The 20,066-nt window shown below is 40.8% G+C and overlaps 1 protein-coding gene across 1 annotated transcript; it reads left to right on the top strand.

The window, feature by feature from the left end:
• The first annotated feature begins 297 nt into the window (after positions 1–297).
• TRH (thyrotropin releasing hormone) lies at positions 298–15,929 on the top strand. The gene is made up of 3 exons (XM_075321569.1): positions 298–430; positions 11,924–12,124; positions 13,969–15,929. The coding sequence occupies exons 1-3, from the start codon at positions 325–327 to the stop codon at positions 14,508–14,510; spliced, it is 849 nt and encodes a 282-aa protein (XP_075177684.1). The 5' UTR covers positions 298–324; the 3' UTR covers positions 14,511–15,929.
• The last annotated feature ends 4,137 nt before the right edge of the window (positions 15,930–20,066 follow it).

Below are 20,066 nucleotides of genomic sequence, written 5' to 3'. Positions count from 1 at the left end.
TATTCTAATTTATTGAGATGCACTTGTGTGTAGTGGGGCCCCACTTTAAACTTTTACCCACCGTCCCACTTTGTCTAAAACTGGCCCTGATGAGGGAACAGCTATGAATTCTGTGTTTCTAGAAGTATATCCATATTGAACAGTCCAGTCTGCATTCTCATGGTGCACACGTTCTTCCCATCTGGAACATAAAAGGTTAAAGTTATTTTAAAATCTTTTCTGACATCAAACATATATGTATAATAGGAAAAAAAAACCAAGAAGACGAAGACGTACCCCAATGACATCACAGGCATCTCCATAATTGGGCCAGGAGGGGTATAAATGAGTGGAGGCTGGAGGAGGCTGCAGCGCACACAGCAGATCCCAGCCAGAAGCTGCTCCACACAGGAGGTGACATCCAGCAGACAGCCGGAGCGACACCGACCAGGTAACTGCCGTCCTGGGATTATTAGTCCTAAAGTCTTTACAGAAGCAAAGGGTCTAGATAGATAGATAGATAGATAGAGGGATAGATAGATAGATAGATAGAGGGATAGATAGATAGGAGATAGATAGATAGATAGAGGGATAGATAGAGGGATAGATAGATAGATAGATAGATAGAGGGATAGATAGATAGATAGATAGATAGGAGATAGATAGATAGATAGATAGAGGGATAGATAGATAGATAGATAGAGGGATAGATAGATAGATAGAGGGATAGATAGAGGGATAGATAGATAGATAGATAGAGGGATAGATAGATAGATAGATAGAGGGATAGATAGATAGATAGATAGATAGAGGGATAGATAGATAGATAGGAGATAGATAGATAGATAGAGGGATAGATAGATAGATAGAGGGATAGATAGATAGATAGATAGGAGATAGATAGATAGATAGACAGACAGACAGATAGGAGACAGGTAGATAGATGGCTAGATAGATAGATAGAGGGATAGATAGATAGATAAATAGATAGATAGATAGAGGGATAGATAGATAGATAAATAGATAGATAGAGGGATAGATAGATAGATAGATAGATAGATAGATAGATAGAGGGATAGATAGATAGAGCGATAGATAGAGAGAGAGATAGATAGATAGAGAGATAGATAGATAGATAGATAGATGGATAGATAGATAGAGGGATAGATAGATAGATAGATAGATGGATAGATAGATAGAGGGATAGATAGATAGATAGATAGATAGATAGAGGGATGGAGAGAGAGAGTTCCCCAAGTGTGGAAACAATTTTCATGAGTTTTACTTCAGTAAGAAGTGTCGAAATATCTAGATGGATATTTCTTTATTACAGAAATAGACAGATAAATAGAATTAGAGATAGATATACAGATAGCGAGATAATAGGCAAATACAACACAAATAGATATGTAGATAGGATGAAAAAAGGAAAAATAGATGATATCAAAATTAGCTAAAAAAAAACAGATAGAGGAAAGATAGACATAGATAATAGAGGATAGGAGATAGATAGAGGATAGGATATAGATAGATGGATAGATAGATAGATAGGAGATGGATAGATAAGTAGAGGATAGCAGATAGAGGATAGGAGATGGATGAATAGATAGATATAGGGACAGATAGAGAGATAGATAGAGAGATAGATAGAGGGATAGATAGATAGATAGATATAGGGATAGATAGATAGATAGATAGATAGATATAGGGATAGATAGATAGAGGGATAGATATATAGATGATAGGAGATAGATAGATTATAGGAGATAGATAGAGGGATAGATACATGATAGCAGATAGATATATGATAGTAGATAGATGATAGGAGATAGATAGATGGATAGATGGATAGAGGGATAGATAGATAGATAGATAGATAGATAGAGGGATGAATAGATAGAGGGATGAATAGATAGAGGGATAGATAGATGGGTAGATAGAGGGATAGATAGATAGATACATGATAGTAAATAGATATATGATAGAAGATAGGAGATAGATAGAGGGATAGATAGATAGATAGAGGGATAGATAGATAGAGGGATAGATAGATAGAGGGATGGATAGATAGATAGAGGGATGGATAGATAGATAGATAGATGGGTAGATAGAGGGATAGATAGATAGATACATGATAGTAGATAGATATATGATAGAAGATAGGAGATAGATAGATGGATAGAGGAATAGATAGATAGAGGAATAGATAGATAGAGGGATAGATAGAGGGATAGATAGATACATACATAGATAGATCTACTATGATAGTAGATAGATGATAGGAGATAGATTAGTTGGCTAAAAAAGATAAAATATTTGTTTTGATACATAAATATAGACAGACAAGAAATGTGCAGATAAAAAAAAGAATTACATATAAAAAGATAGCTAAAAGGATAGAAGCATAGATATTAGAAAAATGGATAGATGGATGGACAGATAGATAATAGATAAGATTAATAGAAACTTGCAGAGCAGATGGTGTGCAGATAGTCGCACACAGCAGCAGAACATTGTTGCTCTCCTTGCATTATCCTGGGATCACACAGTCAGAGTCCTAAGGACTCACCTGTCCATGTGTTATATAGAAAGCTTTTGCTGGATTACAACTCTCATCATTTCCTTGGACTCATCAGAATTCACTGCTCAGCTCAGACCATGTCACCTCTGGAGAGATACTCATTGTAGTGCATCTCCCAAAGAAAAGGGTGTAGATTTTGGGAATCAGTCACAAATCCCCTGCGTGTTATTATGTAGCAGAGCTGAGCTTATCATTCTACACTTTGCGGGAATTATAATAGTTTTATTGGGAGTCCTTAGGAAAAGTACATATAACATTCACAAATTACAGTTTCATTTTTTTGTAATGGACGGATAGACTGTTTATTCCTTGTATCTGTGGATATCTGATGTAGCAGAGTTAACTGAGTATATCAAGGCAGACAAGTGCATGTTTCTTGGCAGATCCAGGGAATTATATGAAGATCTGCCTATTATCTGTGGTCTCCTATACTTGCAGTCCATGGAAAACCACAAGTAGCACAAGGGGATGACAGCGCAGGATAATGACAGATGACAACAGCAAACTCAGCTCTGCTATATGTATTGCGAGGTTTATATAATACATTTTGCCATCATAAGAGATCCTACTGTTATATATATATATATATATATATATATATATATATATATATATATATATATACATATACATACACACACACATACACCAGTCTAGAGTTGATTTTCTAGTTTTTACACCACTTCATAACGCAGTGAGTTTTGGGTCTATTTTTTTTTTTAAATTACATTTGATAAATAAGTAAAGTAAAGAGACATTTTATGCCGGATAATATTGTGATTTTGGCGCACAGAAAAAAAAGCGAAATTTCACATTTTACTCAATCAGTGGAGTAAAAGCAATAATACAATAACCCAAAAGCCTTGCTATTACTATGTTAATCACACGCTCAGCTCTGCTACATAACAAGATCAGGTCTATTACATGTAATAAAGGCAATGTAAATACCTTAGCCCCAAAAATGACAAAGGTATTAAAGGATATTCTATACTTGTGTAATTTTGGGGCTTAAGTATTTACATCACTTTTTCTGGGTAAGAAGGTCCCACAATATAATTTTGTTGTACATCCTATGTAATAAAGTCAATACTGCTACATGACAAGCTCAGCTATGCTACTTGTAATATAGTAACATCTGCAACGTGTCAAGCTCAGCTCTTCTACATGACAAGCTCAGCTCTTCTACATGACAAGCTCAGCTCTGCTACATGACAAGCTCAGCTCTTCTACATGACAAGCTCAGCTCTGCTACATGTAAAATAGTAACATATGCTACATGACAACCTCAGCTATAATCCATGTAGAATAGTAACATCTGCTACATGACAAGCTCAGCTCTGCTACATGTAATAAAGTGACATCTGCTACATGACAAGCTCAGCTCTGCTACATGTAATAAAGTGACATCTGCTAGATGATAAGCTCAGCTATGCTGCATGACAAGCTTAAACATCTGCCACATGACAAGCTCAGCTCTCCTACATGACAAGTTCGGCTCTGCTACATGTAATATAGTGACATCTGCTACACGACAAGCTCAGCTCTGCTGCATTTAATATAGTGACATCTGCTACATCTACATAACAAGTTCAGCTCTGCTGCATGACAAGCTCAAACATCTGCCACATGACAAGCTCAGCTCTGCTACATGTAAAATAGTACCATATGCTACATGACAACCTTAGCTATAATCCATGTAGAATAGTAACATCTGCTACATGACAAGCTCAGCTCTGCTGCATGTAATATAGTAACATCTGCTACATGACAAGCTCAGCTCTGCTGCATGTAAATTCGTAACATCAACTACATGACGAGTCCGCTCTGTTGCATGACAAGCTCAAACATCTGCCATATGACAAGCTCAGCTCTGCTGCATGTAATATAGTGACATCTGCTACATAACAAGCTCAGCTCTAATCCATATAGTATAGTATCATCTGCAGCATGACCAGCTCAGCCCTGCTATATGTGGATACAGTAACATCTGCCACATGTATTATAGTAATGTCTTCTACATGACAAGCTCAGCTCTGTTACATGTAAAATAGTAACATCTACTACATGACAAGGTCAGCTCTGCTGCATGAGAATATCAAACATCTGCTACATAACAAGCTCAGCGTGCTGCATGTAATATAGTAAAATCTGCTACATTACAAGCTCAGCTCTGCTATATGTGGATATAGCAACATCTGCCACATCTATGAAAGTAACAACTGCTACATGTATGATAGTAACATCTGCTACATGACAAGCTCAGCTCTACTACATGTAATAATGTAAGCTCTGCTCATGACAAGCCAAGGTCTGTTACATGCATTGTATTAACCACTGCTACATGACAAGCTCAGCTCTGTCATATTCAATAACCTAAGCCCTACTACATAATATGCTCAGCTCTGCTACATCTCAGAAACTAATAAAAAAATACAATTATAGCCAAATATCATTACTTTATATGACCATAAGGAGTTTATTTTGAAAACTTTAAGAGGGTCCGGGTCTAAGATGGAGGGTCTGATGTGACAATCAGCTGTCAGGATGTAATTTTAAAGTGACAGCATTATTGTTTATATGTATTTGGATTTTCTATCTGAGCAGGGCAATAATAACAGTGATTACTATCTATCTATCCCTCTATCTATCTATCTATCTATCTATCTATCTATCATTAATCCATTGTCATTGAATGGGGGCACAGCAGTGATTCCCCAATGTGCAAAGTCTATGGGTGCCCAATATTTTGCTCCCACCCCCAGGACCTACAGTCAAGTGAGTAGTACTGGCAAGCAAAGCTTCTGCTCAGAGTCATACAATGAGTGCCCACCCAGCGTTGTCAAGATGGCTTTATCATTAGCTGCTGCACTCTGCATAGGCAGTAACTGAGATAACAAAGCTGCTAGTATAAAAAAATAAGCTTTGTCATCTCAGTCGCTGCCTATGCAACATGCAGTAGCTGATGACAAACTCTTCTCGACTGCGGTGCTCTGCATAGGTAGCCACTGAGATGACAAGCTGCTAAGTGAACGAATGAAGACAATGCTTAATGATGTGCAATACTGTCATCATTCATTACTAAAGGCCCCGTCACACACAGAGATAAATCTTTGGCAGATCTGTGGTTGCAGTGAAATCATGGACATATTGTTCCATTTGTACGCAGCCACAAACCTGGCACTGATTGTCCACAATGTCACTGCAACCACAGATCTGCCGCAGATTTATCTCTGTGTGTGACAGGGCCTTAAGTGTTGCTGTTATGTTTTTAGACTTTTCCTTAAAGTGTGTACAGCACTAAATGTCGGCTGATCAGTTTCTTGTTTGCAGATCGACAGTCGTCTAATATTCTGTTTCCACAGACCGACCCCTTTTCAGCAATACATCCTTCACTGTGCATAGGCTGCCATTGTTCTCAGAAGCAGCAAGTCCTGTTTACAAAGAACGTGCTGCCTAGAATAATGATTTTTTTTGTGTAGATTAAACCTGAAAAATGAGTGTTTTGCTCGTTGGTCAGATAATCACTGATTAGCAGCCGGGTTATACTTTATGATTGTCAGGAAATGCTCATTCACAAGAATTTGTAGTGTAAGGGATAGGGTTAGGTTTATGGATAGGGCTGGAGTAAAAAAAAGTGATTACATTACTTTTTTTTTATAAAAATGCAAAAAAAACCAACTAATATTACTTTCTATAACTTTTTGTTTTTACTATTTTATTTTATGTTGTATTTCACAAGGAAGCATAAAGAATTAGAGGATCAAATGTCGAATTATAAATCCATCAGTAATACTCATGTGCTTGTGTGATTTGGAGTTCAGTATCGGACAGGTGGAAGGGGCTCAGAGAGAGTGTTAGTGGTGTGTCCGTCTATCTAGAGAGGCATTTCGGAGATGATTCCCTGCCAGTTACTGGCTGCATGACCCCTCTGCGCTGCACTTGTTATAAGCACATTGTCCAATTAGTAGACAATCCATGGTGAGATCCGCCTGATTCCACATATTATCTACTCCCATTGATCTAAGAGGCGGTAAACAAGAAATCTATAGCAATCTCTCATTTCTCCCTTCCATCATCTTTTCTACATTCTTTTTTCATTCAAGCAAGTTTACCGTGCTACAATAATTAGAGGCGCCGCAGTCCTGGACCTGCTGATAGTTACCGGAAACAATCAGCAAGATTATAGACAGACACTTCCCAATTAGTTTGCATATCACCAATGAGGAAATGCTGGGCGATTTCAGCTCTGAAGCCTGCAAAATTGTGAATGCAATCTAATATTTAAAGTTGAGTGTATGTATGTGTGTGTGTGTGTATGTATGTATGTATGTATGTATGTGTGTGTGTATGTATGTATGTATGTATGTATGTGTGTATGTGTGTGTGTGTGTTTATGTATGTATGTATGTATGTATGTGTGTGTGTGTGTGTATGTATGTATGCGTGTGTATGTATGTATGTATGTATGTATGTGTGTGTGTGTGTGTATGTATGTATGTATGTATGTATGTGTGTGTGTGTGTGTGTGTGTGTGTATGTATGTATGCGTGTGTATGTATGTATGTATGTGTGTGTGTGTGTATGTATGTATGTATGTATGTATGTATGTGTGTGTGTGTGTGTGTGTGTGTGTATGTCCGTTAAAGGAATCCGCACCGTCGCATTTACAATCACAACATTTTGCCTCAGGCCTCATGCTTCATGTGACCAAGGGAACGTCATAGACTATGTTTTGACAAGAAAATTTAACCCAGCGCTTTACAGTTACTCTCCAAAAAACATGCCTCCATTAAAGTGAATGGAGCCTGGAACTACAGGTTATTAATATGAGCTGTGATTGGTTGCTATAGGAACAAAGGACAGTGTTAGTATAAGCTTATGTGTGAGGTAATATGATGTCGGCGGAGAGACAGACACAGACTGAGAGACAGACAGATAGAGACAGACAGACAAGCACAGACAGAGAAAGAGCCTCACAGGGAAAGAGACAGAGACAAACAGAGACAGACAGAGACAGATAGGGAAAAAAAGCCAGTCAGAGAGAAAAAGACAGACAGAAAGACACACGGGGAAAGAGACAGACAGAGGTAGACAGGAAAAGAAACAGAGAGAGACAGAGAAGGAAAGAAACAGAGAGACAGACAAAGACTGACGGGGAGAGAGACAGACTGGGAGAGAGACAGACGGGGAAAGGGACAGACGGGGAAAGGGACAGACGGGGAAAGGGACAGACGGGGAAAGGGACAGACCGGGGAAAGGGACAGACCGGGGAAAGGGACAGACCGGGGAAAGGGACAGACCAGGGAAAGGGACAGACATGGAAAGAGACAGACACAGAGATAGAGAGAGACAGAGACAGACAGACAGAGATAGAGAGACAGAGAGACTGATACAGAGACAGACAGATAGACACAGACAGACACACAGAGACAGACAGGGAAAGAGACAGACAGACAAAGACTGGGAGAGAGACAGTTGCTATCCCGCGCAACGCCCGGGTACTACAGCTAGTATAATATATATTATATATTATTTATTATATATCATATTTATTTTTATATTATATATTATTTGTTTATTATATATTATTTATAGTATAAGATAAATAATGTGTATAAGTGACTATACCATAACTGACCTTTTGTTCTTTTTTGTTCCCCATTTATACCCCCGTACTGTACTGATCCCTGTGAAAGAACAGCATTAGGTCTTGTTTTGTAGCATTTCACTCTTAATATTTTGTGGAAAGCACCTCTAGTGGGCAGAATGGACATGACATCACTATAAGACCAAAGCCTTTGTTTATTTAGAGTATAATGCGGGTGTCACACGAGACGATCTATCGTGCGATGCATCGTCAGGGTCACAGTTTTCGTGATGCACATCCGGCATCGTTCACGACGTCGTCTCGTGTGACACCTACGTGCGATCACAAATCAATAAAAAATTCGTCGATCGTGTACTCGTCGCTTATTTTTAAAAAATCGTTTATTCTTAATAGACAAAGTTGTTCATCACTTTCCCGAGGCAGCACACGTCGCTCCGTGTGACACCACGGGAACGATTAACACAGCTTACCTGCGTCCCGCGGCACCCGCCGGCTATGTGGAAGGAAGGAGGTGGGCAGGATGTTTACGTCCCGCTCATCTCCGACCCTCCGCTTCTATTGGCCGGCGGCTGTGTGACGTCGCTGTGACGCCGAACGTCCCTTCCCCTTCAGAAAGAGGATGTTCGCCGCCCACAGCGAGGTCGCTCGTCAGGTAAGTATGGGGTTCTTTACACGCTGCGACATCGCTAGCAATTGCGATAGCACCCGCCCCCGTCGTTGTAACGATATGAGGTGATCGCTGCCGTAGCGAACATTATCGCTCCCCCTCAAGGGGGAGGTGCGTTCGGCGTCACTGCGACGTCACTAAGCGGCCGGCCAATAGAAGCGGAGGGGCGGAGATGAGCGGGACGTAACATCCCGCCCACCTACTTCCTTCCTCATCGCCGGTGGAGTCAGGTAAGGAGATGTTCGCCGTTCCTGCGGTGTCACACATAGCGATGTGTGGTGCTGCAGGAACGACAAACAACATCATACCTGCAGGAGCAACGATTTTAAGGAAATGAGCGACGTGTCAACGAGCAACGATTTTTCACTTTTTTGCACTCATTGATCGTCGCTCATTTGTGTTACACGCTGCGATGTCGGTAACACCGGATGTGCGTCACTAACGATGTGACCCCAACGATATATCGTTATTGATATCGCAGTGTGTAAAGCACCCTTATGTGTGACGGCGGTTTAATGACTTTGTGCGACACGGGCAGCGATTTGCCCGTGACGCACAAACGACGGGGGCGGGTACGATTGCTCATGCAATTGCACGATAGATCGTACCGTGTGAAGTCTTACATAGAATAATTGGGTCATTTATATAATTTTCACCATGGAATAAATTGTGGCATAATAATCAATAATAATATAATATACCAATTCCATCTCCATACCATATCCTCTATTCTTAGGTGGCCTCTTCTCTGTATCTGTGGCCCCTCCATGACTTGGGATTGCAATTTCTTTGACCTTTATCACTAAACCACTGCAAATTACCTATACACTTTAAGGACTCATGTGCAAGTAACTGCTGAATATTCTGCAGCGATTTGACAGCACATGTGCGCGTCAAATCACTGCAGAAACACTGCGTAATGGATGCAGTGTTTCTGTACTAAAAAAGGCGATTTCATGCGCTCTGGCTGCTTCCCCCACCATAGACAGAGTGGGAGCTGCATTCATAGCGCACAAATGAATTGACATGCTGCTTTTATGAACGCACGGATTTGGGTCAAAATTTTAGCACCCAAATCGCTGCGTTCATAAAAGCACCGTGCGCACGTATCATGCACAATCTACATAGATTGTGCAGGGGACGCAGGACGCATGCATTTACGCTGCAGTTCTATACGCAGCATAAATGCATGTAATTACGCAACGTGCGCACGAGCCCTAAGGTATGTTCCTTCATTGCAGATTTAGGTGCAGAAAAAACCCCTTCAATATTGATCACCACTCATAAACTGATGAGCCAGAAAGCCAATAATAAGAACCACAAAGTAGACCACCAGTGGAAAATATGAACCTATAGACTCTATAGTATAGAGTTAAGGCTACTTTACACACTGCGATATCGGTCCCGATATCGCTAGTGTGGGTACCCGCCCCCATCTGTTGCGCGACACGGGCAAATCGCTGCCCGTGCCGCACAACATCGCCCAGACCCGTCACACATACTTACCTGCCCGGCGACGTCGCTGTGACCGGCGAACCGCCTCCTTTCTAAGGGGGCGGTCCGTGTGGCGTCACAGCGACGTCACTGAGCGGCCGCCCAATAGCAGCGGAGGGGCAGAGATGAGCAGGACGTAACATCCCGCCCACCTCCTTCCTTCCTCATAGTGGCCGGGAGGCAGGTAAGGCGAGCTTCCTCGTTCCTGCGGCGTCACACATAGCGATGTGTGCTGCCGCAGGAGCGACGAACTACATCGTTACTGTTTCAGTAACGATAATCGAGAATGGACCCCCATGTCACCGATGAGCGATTTTGCACGTTTTTGCAACGATGCAAAATCGCTCATCGGTGTCACACGCAGCAACATCTCTAATGCGGCCGGATGTGCGTCACAAATTCCGTGACCCCAACGACTCCGCATTAGCGATGTCGCAGCGTGTAAAGCCCTCTTAACACTACACTGGAAAAAATAAACAAGTTTAATCTTTATTTGAAAATACAATAGCAAACATAAAAAACAGATGCACAGCAGTGGAAAATGACTATAAAAGGCAAAGCATGCCTGAGTAAATAACTGGTAATATTATAGTTGCAATGACAATAAATAAAAAAAATATCAGGACGTACAAAAAATAATACTGATAATGAAATATAATCACAATTATAAATAAATAGTGACATCAAAATAATGATACAGTGATCATAAATAAATAATACAATAAAGAGTACATCCTGATAAAAAAGGTTTCAAAGAAATAGAACAGCCATATGCAGCCAAAGTATGTATACAACCCAGTCACATGCTAAAGAACCTTATCAGAGGAACACCCGACGCGCGTTTCGCTGTGACTTTCTCTAAAGGAATTTTTATTTCCAGTGTAATTTTATTTTATAGGTTTATATTTAGATTTGGGTGAAGATTTTCTGCACCTAACACTGCATCTCTTGGCAGGAAAAATGCTGAAGAAAACAAATGCACTTTTTTTGCCGTATTTTTGTGTTTTCGATGCGTTGCTTTTTTTAATACATTGAGATAGGGAGCATCTGCAGGATTATTGGAGTTATTGCGTGCAGTGAGACCCCTGTCTCCTTCATCCTCCGAAACATAGACACTGTGCCGCCCAACATTCCAACACTGCTATACCTATTCAATCTATGGGCACCCCAAAGTGTCTTGAGTCGCTAAATAGTCTCTATATTATATACATATTTAAGAAAGATTAGGAATTGTTTTTTTCGCAAAAGGGGTTAACATTCTCCTAAAGCTTGACTTTAAAGTTAGTGTAATCTGCATTTTTGGATGATTTCCTTACAGCGTAAATTATAGAGCACGCTTCTCCCTAGAGACAGGTTCGGGGCTGTGCAGCATAATATTGTGTTGATACGTATTAATTATCCTGCAGTTTTTTGTTTGATACACAAGATGTTGTTTTTTTAGCAGAATGTGGCGCTACCTTTGGATTCCAGCACTACTTAGCGGTAATAATTATTTGGCTGTGTTGTGTTAATATGTAGCACTAAGGATGATATTAGACCTTTGTGGGAACTAAAACAAAAAGACTAATTTACTATTCTTTCTTTTGCATTGCAGTTATGTCATCGTTTACTTGGTGGTTGCTGCTTTTAGGGGCAGCTTTGTCCCATTTGGTGGTGGCCCAAGAACAACCTCTGCCTGATGAGGAAGACGACGCATCAGAGGACAGCATGGACATCAGTAATGCTCTAAAGAAAGCCCAGGGAAATCTAATCCGCAGTTTAATCCATCGAATTGAAGAGGAGCAGAGTGACAGAGGTAATAATTTCACTTGGAACACTACTTGTCCGTTGGGTTCTTTGGTAGCCCTGTCCATGGGAACAACTGTTCTGGGTTGGATTAATCTACATATCTTCATAGTGGCCTTTTCATAGATTATGGGAACCACAGTAGACAATTCCAGGTACGGACCTTCCTACGATGTCTGTCCATTAAAATAATTTGACTATAGTGGAGAGATCTACTTTTAATGGTACCAATGTGGTGGCAAATCCCAAAAAATTTTTTAATGACTAGCGGTAGGAGATCAGGTTTTGATCTACTAGATGTACCGAAGAACTATCTCACATGGCTATGGTCTATGGGGACCAATGTTCTTCCATTTCTATTGCAACCACACTAAGACCAACCTCAAGAAAAGTAATGTCTATCGGGATATTGAAAGAGTTTCCATAGACAAACCTTCTTCTGGATCCACATGAAGGTAGAGTCCCATCAGCTACGCTGTCACAGTGTTATCCATATCATGTAATATTATTACTGTTAAGAGGACCAACCACCAGGATTTTTATATATAAACTAAAGCCAGTGCTATAATGGCGCTATCACGCTGATTCTATACATACCTTTAATTGTGAGATTGGATGTATACTTTATGAAATAAAGTAAAGTAAAGCAAGTAAAGTTTGTGAAATGCACTGTTATCTGATTGATAGGTGCTGCAGAATATCTAATAGGTGGGTCAGATTTTTCTAGTTATTCCTGCCCCTGTCTGAATGCCTGTCCTTCTTCCCCCTATCCTTCCTCTCCCTGTAATAACAGATGGGGAAGAAGGACAGGCAGGCAGACAGGGGCAGGAATATCTAGCAAAACCCGACCCACCTATTAAATATTCTGTAGCACCTATCAATCAACTAACCGTGAAATTCACAAACTTTACTTGCCTTTTTCAGAAACTATACATCTGATCTCACAACTAAAGGTATGTATAGAATCAGCATGATATCGCCAGTATAGCAGTGGCTTTAGTTTATATATGACAATCCTGATGGTTGGTCCTCTTTAAGGGCCCAATTCATCATTTGCTTATTTTTCAGTCACTTTTCTTATTTTGTACTTGTTGACTTTAAAATGGAGCATGCACTTTTCTGAATTTTGCTGTAATGAAAATGACTAATTTTTGGTCCTCAACTGGTTTTTGTGCAATCAGTTACGTGTTCCACTAAATGTTGCAACACTTGCGCATAAAGTTTAAGACTTACATAAAATCACTGTGGGGGAACATTTGAGAAAAATGTAGCCACTTTTTAAACAGTCTCAATTTATAAATTAGGAGAAAACATCAGGAAACCCCAAACACCATCTACAACAATGAAGATAAAAAGCAAAGTGAACGTATAAAATAGACTTTAAAAAGTGAAAAACAAGCAAAAACACACAAAAAAAAGCCAAAAAAGGGGGAAATCCAATATTGAATTTGGCCATTAATTTATACTATGCAAAAAAAAGGGAGGATGACCAGCACTTCCTTAAAATAATGTGTTCAATCTTTATTGGTGACAAAATATCCATTAAAACGATGTCCATCCATTAAAAATGTATCATTCTCTCGAAAAATTTACATTTTTAATGGCTGGACATCAATTTTACTGGATATATTTTTGTCACCAATAAAGGTTGAACACATGGTTTTAAGGAAGTGCTGATCCTCCTCTCCTTTTTTGCGCTGATTGACAGGGTCAAACGGTTTTGGATCTCTGCACCCACCTAACAACAAGTCCTGATATCTACAATAGCACGGTGAAGCACGGTGAAGCATTTTCCATATATTTTCTTTTTTATCTGTCTATAATTTATACTATGATTGGCTTTGAATTTTGCAGATGCAGATTCCCAAGGACTGGATTGGATCTCCAAGAGGCAACATCCAGGTAAAAGACTTCTTGAAGAGGTGGAGAAGAGACAACACCCAGGCAAAAGAGAGGAAGGCGATTGGTATCTGGAGCCTTCCAAGAGGCAGCACCCAGGCAGGAGATCAGCATTAGGTGATCAGTTTCTAGATAACTCTATTCCTTCTTTCGGTCTTGTAAGTGATGTCTCAAAGAGGCAACACCCAGGCAAGAGGACCCTGGCCTACACCAAGCGCCAACATCCCGGTAAGAGAACCTGGGATGATGATGAAAATACTGAGATGGCTGACTTCCAAGACATAGAGAAGCGTCAACATCCCGGTAAGAGGTATCTAGAGTCAGAGAATTTTGACTATGTGCCCCCGTGTGAAGGACCAGACCCTTTCAACTGCAGCAAGGGCAATCTTCTGCTGGATCTTCTAGATAACGTGAACAGGGGACGGATGGAAGAGAAGAGACAACACCCCGGGAGGAGGTCAACTTGGGAGGCGGAAGTTCCTGTTGTCCAAGAGTGATGGATCCAAGTTTTTTTCTGACCAGTACAAGTATCACCTAAAATCACCCCTCTAATTGTGGAGACCAAGTAAACTCTACCTGCAACCATAAATCCAAGTGAGCCCCCTCTAAGACCCTCGAATTATAACTGGCACTGTGTCTACAGGATACCAGCGCAGGATCCATCGCAACACAATTTTTGGTGTAAAAAAGTCAAACTTTCATCCACACTCAATCCCCCAAACCAACCCTACCAGTCCGTGTTAATATCATTCCATCAATAGACCCTTCCCCATATAATATTCTTAGTTTTCATGCTGTATTAATACACATTGGGCTTTATTGGATCTTCCTTGTGTTGTGTATGAGTAATTAGAGCAGGTGATGAGCGTCAGGGTATAACAAGGCATCATACCCACTGAGACTGGCCCTATTCACAGATAAGTAGGTGCCATATTTGTATGCATCCCCATGACAAATTTGCACTCATAGGAGATGGATGTACAGTTTGTCGCTCTTTCTCCCTTTCAGATTAAGATAAGATGACCCATCATCCACACCAGATGTGAACATGATGGAGGTTAGGGTCACAGCAGTCACAAACACAACCAGATCTCAATATCTCTAAGATCACAGACCCGCCAAACATGAAAAAGGAAGAAACGTCGAAGGCAGATCACTGTTAGTTACCATCTTGTAGAAATCCTCCATTATGGAGGCTCAATTCCCTCACAGATTAGCTGTAGCCAATATAAAAACAAGCAAAGCTGTGGTGTAAAGCATGGAGGAGAGACATATCTTAAAAGTGTGTATTTCCGACTGCCTGTGGTATAAAAAAGCTGACGTGTGGCCACCCCAATGACAGTATCACATATTTTTATTTCCAAAAGGTAAAATACCATTATTATTATTATTATTATTATTATGAATAAAATTACAAAGGTTGATGGGTGCCCAATAATTACACAAAATCCACCTCTTAGATGTGTGAAAGTGCTAAAAAAAGATGAATATTTATTAAATGAGTTATTACTATTAAAGTTTAAGCTAATCTTTTCCCTTTTATTTATAATAGTGTTACAATCCCTGGAAAAAAAATTGTCATAACTCCCTCTTGGTTGCCTGAAACTGACTAGGCCTCAGTGTTGCCTATAGCAACCTATCAGAATTCAGCTTTCATTTACTAAACTGCTCTGGAAAAATGAAAACTGAAATCTGATTGGTTGCTATGGGTAACATGTCTGCTGCTTGTTTACCTTTGTGTATAGACATGAGGCCTATATGAGGTTTTATGTATTTCTTGGCTCATTTCAACCCTGTCATATTCCCTAAGGCTAAATGGGTGGTCTTTAATTGTGGTGCAATTTCCCTTCCCTAAAGTGCAAATAACTAATAATATTAATAAAAATACACACTTGACAATCCCCAGTAAATATAAATCCTTGAGTCGTCCTCTTCTGTCATGCTATGGCTAATGCTTTTCAACCATTTTATTTTAATCTTCTGCTTCTAAGAAAACTGAGTTAGATGAGAACCAACATGGCTGCTATTATAGCCTTGACTTTCTTTCTACTGAGCTCAACATTTCACAATACAGATTTATCACCATATGGAGGGCCCGCTCAAGGTTTCTTCGGGCCCTTGGGTGACAGGTCTCAGTGGGCCCCTCTTCACTTTCAATTTTTTCTCCTCACTTTCCAAGATCAGGGCTTGCTTTTTTACGGTATGAGTTGGTGCTTTATTCATTACCGTTATGGGGTCTATATTGTTTTCTCCTCTATTTGTGATCCATTTTTTACCAAAAAAACAGCAATTCTGCCATTTCCATTTGTTTTTTGTTTCATTGTTCACCGTATGGGATAGGACTTGGGATGATCGAATACTTCAAATATTCGGCTTCGCGAATATTTTCCGAATAGGTCGCCACTATTCGCGAATATTCGATGCGCAATGTAAGTCTATGAGAAACCCGAATAACAACTAAATAACAACTATTTGGAACTATTCGGGCTTCCCATAGACTTACATTGCGCATCGAATATTCGCATAGCGGCGACCTATTCGGAAAATATTCGCGAAGCCGAATATTTGAGGTATTCGATCATCCCTAGTTAGGACCCTTTCACACTGCGTTCCTATCCCTGTTCAGTGGTCCTGTCAGGGCTTCCATCCGAATACCCCCGCAAAACGAGTTTCAGACGTATGTGACAATGTGGCCATTGACTATAATGGTGCAGACGGAGTCACTCTGTGCTCTGTCATGCACCATTTTCAAAAGCAGTCTACTACACCTGGGTCTGTATGCCTCCACAAAGCGTATACTCCTGAAAATGGTGCACAAGTCGACAGAGTACACGGTGACCCTGTCTGCACCATTTTAGTCAAGGCCCCATTGGCGCATATGTCCAAAACCCATTTTGCGGGGGTTCGGACGGAACCACTGAACAGAGATCAGAACACAATATAAAAGGGGCCTTAAATATTACGTTTTAGCAGTTCAGACAGTTACATACACAGCGATACCAAATATATTTTGTGAAGTGGGGGGGCTTGAAATAAACTTTTGGATTTTTTAAAAAATAATAAATTCTTTTTTTTTATACTTTTTTATTGGTCCTGCTAAGACACTTGAACTTGTGAATTGATCACTTGATCGTTTCTGCAATACGCTGGTATACTATAATATTGGAGTGTATTCTAAAATTACCAATCTCCTATGAAGCCTTAGGCTGGGCATCAAAATTTTTGCAAACATAGCAGACCCCCAGTTCCCGACCCCCTTGAATAATGCCATCAATATCCCATAATCATGTTGCAAGGGCCCTGAAGCATCTTAGGCTAAGTTCACATGTCCAGTAATCATCTGTTGGAGTATGTGCACACGATCAGGACCCGCTATGTCCTGGATACGGCGGGTCATGACTTGCGGGGCCTCAAGTCTCCTTCGCAAGAGACCGTAGCTGCTCGTGCCGACGATCCGGGCTCGGGCAGTTGCGGTCTCTCACTGTGTTCTCCCTGCGGAGAGCACTAGCGTCTCTGCAGCAAACAATTGACATGCGGTGGCTCGGGAAGCCACACCACAGGTCAGTTTTTGCTGTGGAAAAACAAGCACAGTGGGCATGGGATTTCTAGAAATCCTATCCACTGTGCTTGTACTGTACAATGCGTTTTGTACGCAGGGAAAACACGCTGCATCCACAAAACGGTGTGAACCCTGATCGTGGGGATGTAGCCTTAGGGGTACTTTGCACACTACGACATCGCAAGCCGATGCTTGCGATGCTGAGCGCGATAGTCCCCGACCCAGTCGCAGCAGCGATATCTTGTGATAGCTGCCGTAACGAACATTATCGCTACGGCAGCTTCACATGCACTCACCTGCCCTGCGACGTCGCTCTGGCTGGCGAACCGCCTCCTTCCAAAGGGGGCGGGTCGTGCGGCGTCACAGCGACGTCACACGGCAGGCGGCCAATAGAAGTGGAGGGGTGGAGATGAGTGGGACGTAAACATCCCGCCCACCTCCTTCTTTCCGCATAGCCGGCGTGAGCCGCGGTGACGCAGGTAGATGTTCCTCGCTCCTGCGGCTTCTCACACAGCGATGTATGCTGCCGCAGGGGAACGAGGAACAACATCGTACCGTCGCTGCAGCTACATTATAGAAATGTTGGACACTACACCGATGATACGATTACGACGCTTTTGCGCTCGTTAATCGTATCATAAAGGATTTACACACTACGATATCGACAGCGACGCCGGATGTGCGTCACTTTCAATTTGACCCCACCGACATCGCACCTGCGATATCTTAGTGTGCAAAGTACCCCTTAAAACGGATCTAGCAGCAATCTGTTGATAAAAAAGTTTGTGCAAATACAACATTCTTGTCCGTTTTTAAGAAATAGATTTTCCAAGGTCCGCTTTATTTTTTTAACATGGGAGTCTATGGAAAATGGATCTGCTAATTGATTGCTACTTATCTACCATTGCAAACTGATCCAGTAAGAAAAAAATTGATCCTTTACAAATGCAAGAAAAACAGATGGCTAAATAGCAACCATTGCCATATTTTATATGGAGCTGCATTCAGAGTCTCATAGAGGTGCATGGGATCTATACCGTACAAAGGTTTTTTTTCGCCAGACTCCATGCAAATGTGACCAAACCCCCCCATCAGACAATAAAGTAGCACAGAGGAGCGCGACTCACGGAAGGTATTATACCGGGGACAGGATCACATATATGTAGTCAAAGTCATTCGCGTCCTGGAAATAAAAAAAAATAATTAAATGAATGTGTAAAATTATTTTTATAGGCGCAAATTTTTTTGTGTGTGTTGTCAGTAAATATTTGTGTATTCTGTACAGAACTATTTTATTATTGATATTGAGATCTTGTACATACGAGACGCATGGTCCTTTTACTGCCTGTATATGATACAATAAAGGTTGCAACGAAAGATTGATGTCTCAGCAAGACACTCCATCCTCTAAGACCAAAACTATCACTGTAATCCGATGGGCCAGGCACAGCCAGAGACAGTAGTGGCCCTTTTTCTAAAAGAAAGAAGCTTTGTTTTTCTAGACATGAACAATCCCTTTAATCGTAGGGTCAAGGCAAATTTGCCTTTAGGGTTCGCTCATACTAGCGTATAAACATGACAAGCGCAATCCGATAAAAAAAAAAGAATTGCGTTTGGAACAATGTTATTCAATGAGTCAGTGCTGATGTGCGACAGCATGCTGCGATTAGCCGTGTAAATCAGATGAGACTCACCAATGCAAGTCTATGGATGTGAGAAAAGAAAAAGGATGCAAGAAGAACCATCCTAGTGACATCCGTTTTATGGATGCATTATCATTTTGTAGCATAGAACAATGTAAGGGTATGTGCACACGCTACAGATTTGGTGCAGAAATTTTCTGCATGAAATCTGCACCTTCTTGCAGAAAAACGCACAGAAAAACACGTGCGTTTTTTTCTCATGCTTTTTTTTATGAAGTCAATGGCTGGAAGAGCTAAAAAACGCAGGAAAAAATTCCCCAACAAATGACATGATGCAGATTTTTTCTGCACCAAATCTGCAAGGAACAAAAAAGAGAAAAAGGAGCCAGCACGATCTGAAATTGGCATGCATCATATAAAAAGTGAAAATTCACAGGATTTATTCCAACTGTACTATAATAAAATAAATGAGATTTTTAGCAAATAATTGATCAATTCTTTGAGAGCCACCCCTGCCAACGTCACGGCAAATCTCAATAGGGGGGTCCTACTCTATATTCTGTATTTCATGTGCCATGCGGCCTCCTAGATAAAGTTAAAAGCAGAACCATAATGGAGCACACATACCTGTAACCTGTATATATAGCCGCTTCTATGTTGCAAAAGAGGCAATTGTGGATAGAGCCAGCCCAGGTCCCAGCATGTGGAGCAAGCTCTACACATACCAGGACTATATCAGAACTGACCCTCTCAGTGCCAGACAGCAACCATTGGTGTAGTAAATGGGCGGACCAGATCCAAGTATGGCTGCTTAGGTTAGCAAATGCTCTGTGGAAAGGGTGAGCAACTGA

This window comes from Anomaloglossus baeobatrachus, chromosome 8, assembly GCF_048569485.1.
Source record: "Anomaloglossus baeobatrachus isolate aAnoBae1 chromosome 8, aAnoBae1.hap1, whole genome shotgun sequence".
Classification (NCBI taxonomy): domain Eukaryota; kingdom Metazoa; phylum Chordata; class Amphibia; order Anura; family Aromobatidae; genus Anomaloglossus; species Anomaloglossus baeobatrachus.
Note: the sequence above shows the minus strand (reverse complement) of the source record. Positions and strands in the feature narration are given on the sequence as shown.

Coding starts and splice junctions, on each gene's coding strand:
- TRH (XM_075321569.1), top strand. CDS start 325: ATGAGTGGAGGCTGGAGGAGGCTGCAGCGCACACAGCAGATCCCAGCC. Junction 431..11,923: donor GCCGGAGCGACACCGACCAG/GTAACTGCCGTC, acceptor TTTGCATTGCAG/TTATGTCATCGTTTACTTGG. Junction 12,125..13,968: donor AGAGGAGCAGAGTGACAGAG/GTAATAATTTCA, acceptor TGAATTTTGCAG/ATGCAGATTCCCAAGGACTG.